General features: G+C 40.2%; 1 protein-coding gene across 2 annotated transcripts in view; it reads right to left on the bottom strand.

Annotated features, from left to right (window-relative positions):
• Positions 1-1,034: 1,034 nt before the first annotated feature.
• Positions 1,035-5,670, bottom strand: part of unc5ca (unc-5 netrin receptor Ca) — a 170,751-nt gene continuing 166,115 nt past the window's right edge. For both annotated transcript variants that reach the window (XM_068604871.1, XM_068604873.1), the window contains one exon: positions 1,035-4,762. In XM_068604871.1, coding sequence (XP_068460972.1) covers positions 4,597-4,762 — 166 coding nt within the window. In that variant the 3' untranslated portion in view covers positions 1,035-4,596. The remainder of the gene's footprint in view (positions 4,763-5,670) is intronic.

Raw genomic sequence — 5,670 nt, 5'->3', positions numbered from 1 at the left:
CACATGGCTGATGCACAGTTTGTGGTGGCTGAATGAGGTGCATACGAACCAGCGCCTTGGCGGTGCCTCTTACTGGATACTGTAACATTTTCAGTTTCAGTTTATTTTACTTTAGGCTACTTTATACTGCTACTTTTTGAGTCTGGAACATGTAAATATGAATAATTTTTAAAAAAGTATAAAATTGAAGCATTGCTATTCAAATGTATGTATATATATATGTATATATATATATATATATATGTATATATATATATATATATATATATATATATATATATATATATATATATATATATATATATATATATATAGTCGTCATGGTCTACACATTGCATGGTACCGATCCCGTTTTCAATTCCTCTTATCGATCCTATTTTTTTATCGATTCCTGATACATTGTTGGGTGAAATGATAACATACAGGCAAGGCTTTTTGTTTTGCTGTGTAAGATGGTGTCTGCGTGAGTGAAGGACACGGTAAGACAGTTAAAAGAATGCGCTACTTGCATCCAAATATTCCTGCAAATGCAGTGACGAGGTACACGTTCCAAAACGATTTTATTCAAGTTAACAATTCTACTATGAATATCACCATAACAGCCTATTATCAAATAGCCTCACAAGCTACATAATCTATAAAAGCCAACTGTGGTTCGTGATATATGTTCAAATCCCCCCCCAGATTTTTTTCAAGAGTCACATGCTGCTTACCCTGAATTTGCCTCCATCCAATGTTAACACAGATGTGTTCTTCACAGTGCAGCATTCTCAGAGAATGAAATATGGTTTGTCCCCCTCAGGCTTAGTACTTATCCACACTTTTTAGCATTTATTTTCCTCTCTGCGGTGGCTGTGGTCCCAAACAAACCGAAACTTGATACGGCAATGCCATTATGTCATTGTGCATGCAAAATTGTCAAAAAAGGATTCTCAAAAGGAACCAGCTCTCTAATCCCAGTCGGACATTTCGGACCTCGCAGTACACGCTGCCATATTACTGTCGTATGAGAGGAGCAAAGTTTCAAGCCGTTTCCTAGAATGTTTCTGGAGAAATAAGCCACCATAGGCGCTACACATTTTCAGCATTGTTTATAAATATAATTTATTAATTGTCTTAAAAATTCTTTCTTACACTTTGTACAGAAAACAATTAGAGGAAATAGAGAGGCGAGCATTCAGCAAGATTGAGCAAGATTCATGAAGCGTGCCAGAATTAGCAGAAGTGGACCATCACTACCCCACACTAACCAAAACAAATCACCCCTGATAGTAAAATAAAAAAGCACTTACAAGCACAGCTCTAGTTATAGACTGCTATCATGATAACCAATGCCAAGTTTGCATAGTAGACACTGCTTTTACAAAAAAAGAAAGAAACATACAAACTAGTATCTAACTGTACTGCTCTTTTTATATTCTCAAATTTGCCAAATATAGCTGACAGTACACAACTGTACACATTGTGGATACAAAATATTTTGTACATACTTTGATATCTTAACACTACTTTCTTCATGTTCACAGGATCCCCCCTGCGGAGGTCTAATGTTTGCCACCCTCCAATGAAAGCTCCCATTCCCAGTCTACTCCAGTAACAAGCAGTCTGTCCTGCTGGTAAACTGGAGACTCAACATGCCAAGGATCACATGTTAGTTACACTGTAACCTGTAACTTACATTTCTCAACAAATCTGCTACGTTTCATCAGTTCTAATTGGATTTTGTATTCTGCATTTGCGTTATTAAGAAATGTAGGAATGAGACCCTGTCATGAACTTTGGGTTGATATTTTGTTCTGACAAATACTAAATTGATGACTTGATGTATTAGGCTTTAATCCTCAGAAATGATAGAAATCTATGGTTACATTTGAAAACATACAAAACATCCACTCCGTCATGTCACCATTCACCTTTTCTGATTTCGTTAATAAGGCTGTCCGAAATGAAAAGATTCATCATTTTGAGGCCTGCGTGACTCAACTGCTTTTAAACCGATACAAGAGGTCAGATTTGTTCACTCCCGTATTTATAGGAAATCAATGTGTCACATTTTCGTCTCAAAGTTTGTCAAGCGAGGTGACGACTGTCCCGGAGACGTAAAGGGCTAACCTTTTGCACCGGTTTGAACTTCTCCTTTGCCTCCTCGGTATCTCCTACCTGATGTTACGTTTCATATGGCGTCTCTCCAGAGTTTGGAGCAGAAATATCTTAACTCCAGATTTTCAATATTTTACATGTAATCCCTTTGAACTGAAAGTTAATTTTGTCTTCTACATGGTGAGTAGAGTTCCTGTCCTCAGGGGCATCTGACAGCTATTCAAAAGTCACTAAAAATAAGGCTGTTTCTCATCCGTCAAAGCTGGCTTGATGGAGTTTCACCTCTTAGTCAGACACTGTTGACCCGTGTCCACGCATTCGTTAGAAAGCCAGCCCTGCTCCACAATATGTTCTGTAAAACACAAATATATTACACTTCATTGTACATACAGTAAGCCCCATACGTTGATATCTTGAGATTCAGATCTAAATTGCAACTTTTTCAACAGATACACCACGAGCTGGAATGTGAGTTGCTGACAGAACATTGTTTTCAATAAAGGGCAACTAACTGATATGTTACATACAGTTCACACCTATAACAACATAAATATGGCAAGGAAAATAATGTCAACGTAAATAACACAATAATGACCACTGGACAAAAATAGTATGATATTAAAAGGTCATTAGAATGAACATGATAATAATGTATTTACACATTTCAGACAATCCAAAAATGTAAATGCTGTTATTCTCCAAAAGCCACTGGATGGTGCTAGTGACCATGATCAAGTCATGGTGGTGACCATGTGGCCTGACGGCAGACAACACCACGGACATCCTGTGACGAGAACCAAAAATAGTGTCCGAAATACATATGTGTAAGCTATATATATATATTTTAGTAAATTAAAATATGATTGATAAAATCAGTATATTGCGTACATGTAGCGGTAATGAATGATATCAGCTGAATTGAACTCACTTTCACATAATACTATGGTAGTTTGTGTATTACTCTTTTTAAAAAGTGTTTTATCTTTTATTTCATCCCTTTTTGCTTCCTTTCAGTCTCCTCTGAGTTGGACTCAGTCCAGAAACAAGCCGGTCTCGTCTATCAGAGACACTCCTGGAGAGTTGAGGTTGTGGTTCACCAAATGTGCTCGCCATGGCTGGAATTCCCCACCCTGCGCCGGCACTAAACTCCTCCTCTTGAGGGAGGAAGGGAGCAGCAACACAAGTTAACACTTGATTGTAATTAAGGAATGCATTTGTTGCTCGAAGATCCTGGTGAACGCACCAACAAAGTGTTTTGCCGTTTTCTTTCATTTACCTGAACAAAAAATAGATATCAAAAAAAGTGTAAATGCTGATTTCAATTTAAAAAAAACAAAAAACATGAAAATATACTATGTATTAGAGTGAATGGCTGACAGTCTGCATCTTTGCCCCGTTCATCTGTTTGGACTCTTGAATGCACCTCTAAATGAACACTGTCACTGTCACACACTGCTAAAAAAATGGGAAACAAAAAATAGGTGTTCACTTGAATCCATCAGGAGTCATCTTTGGACTTTTTGGACATCTTTTGTCAGAAAATCCGAGGCACCAGTTAAAGGCAAGTGGACAGTAAGTCCAGTTGCCTTTGACTTCATACTTCTCGACTTCCTGCGTCTCAATATCCACATGCGTGTTGGAGGAAAGCCACAAACTCGCTACTTAAAATAACGACCAATTTAAGCATCACTTATGACGTCGGCTAAAAAAGAGGAAACCTGTGGTCTTGGTCTTGTTTCTGGTCAGGACCCTTAATAGCGGGAAACGATCCACACATATGGACAACAGAATACATAGAGCTTTCCCTAGGAAACGATATAAAGACAAGAAACTGTACTGGCAAGACAAGTACAGCCAAGGCTCGCTAGTGAGGGATCCCTTCTGTATCTCCCCTCTCTCATTATCTGTTTTCCATCCCGTTTGTACAGATGTCCACCTGCAGCTTCTCCCATCAGTCTAAGTTTACGTCGTAATCAGCTTACCCTCTCCCTTAGTTTAGACTAAAGAGTCTTGTCTCTGACTCAGACTCTCATTTTCCTCTCTCTCACTTCTCTTCTTGGTTTGTAATCCGGTTAGCTTCCCTCCCTTCATGACTCTGTTCCAGTCCTAGAGAGGTTGTCAAGGTCAGTACTTCTGCTGCTTCTTTTCTCTGCTTCTCTTTGTTCAGTATGAAGTAACAACAAGAAAAACAAGGCGCATTACACCAGATGTGTGTTGGTTTTGTCTGCTCCTGATCGACTGTATTTGTGTTGTGGGTCGGGCTGTGTCTCCTCCAGTCACACGGCAAAGCGTTGCTCTAATAAACACACAAAGATACACACATAGTTTCCGAGCACCGGCTCGAGCGCTTCTCGTCGTCCTGTTACCACGTAGGCATGATTACCACGGCGTTTAACCGATGCTCAATCACCATGGCGACAACTTTCTTTTTCATCAACCGTCGAGGATTTGCTCGTAATCGTCTTCCAGAGGTTCGTCGCGGTCACGGTGATCGCTTCAGCAGTGTTCCGTAGTCATGGAGGCGAGGCTGCCGTCGTGCCGGCCCATCTCTTCCAGCACCGCGGCCAGTTCATTGAGGTCTCCGTCCGGGAAGTGCTGGACCTCCCAGAGATCCAGGATCACACCTGTCGGAGTGGACTTGGTGGCAAAGTAGTTCAGGTACCTGGAGGCGTTCAAGCGGAGCAGAGGGACCAAACACATCAAATATGTGGCAAATGAGGACTTATTAAATGTGACAGGTGAACACTTTTTAGGCAAGGTGCTATATGTACAGTATGTTCAATTTCAAATATTTGTAATTATACACAATGCGAATCAGAATCAGCTTTATTGGCCATGTGCGTTTACACAGACATGGAATTTGCCTCCTGCTTCACGGAGCTCTCGTCGTACATATACACAAAATAAGAATTTGATATCAAACAGATGTATTCTGAAGTTGCACGAGTCCAGACAACAGTGATCACAGGAACAGCAAATGCTAAAGCTGTAGACAGTCAAGAACACAGCGGCTGGAGAGGGAAAGTCTGACGCTGATCCGTCTGTGACAAAGATCTCAATGCTGCCTGAAAGTGAAAAAGCCATCAGATTCCAGTCCTTTGGGGATAAAATGGAGACTCTCTGTTCCTCTGTAAATCCTGTGATTGTACTGTGGGCACACTCCGGTACTGTTTAAACACAACCAGAGAAAGAATGTCTCTCTGTCTACTCCCACAGTTGTTTTTTTTTCCCTCCTCTTACATATCCAAGAATCTATTTTCATAACTTTCTTTATTACTTTGTTTCTCACTTCAGTCTCAGCCTACCTGCAGTATGTGATTAGGTGCATGCCGCTGTTAAGTGAACTCAATGGCTGAGATCCAGCGTTTTATCTCTCTGTCAGAGCGTGTGTGTGTGTACGTGTGTGTGTGTGTGTGTGTGTGGTTGTGTGTTTATGCGGGTTTCCACCATTTTGTCTTTCAGTTTTACTGTTATGTGGGCAGATATGACTGTGACGGAAAGAAATGAGTCATATTTTGAACTAAAACAGACATGAACATGGCATTTACAACAGCAGAGAGGATTAAATGT

The sequence above is a fragment of the Clinocottus analis genome, unplaced genomic scaffold, assembly GCF_023055335.1.
Source record: "Clinocottus analis isolate CAN_PGR_092001 unplaced genomic scaffold, fCliAna1.0.p SCAF_7, whole genome shotgun sequence".
Classification (NCBI taxonomy): domain Eukaryota; kingdom Metazoa; phylum Chordata; class Actinopteri; order Perciformes; family Cottidae; genus Clinocottus; species Clinocottus analis.
This window is presented reverse-complemented; position numbering and strand designations above follow the sequence as displayed.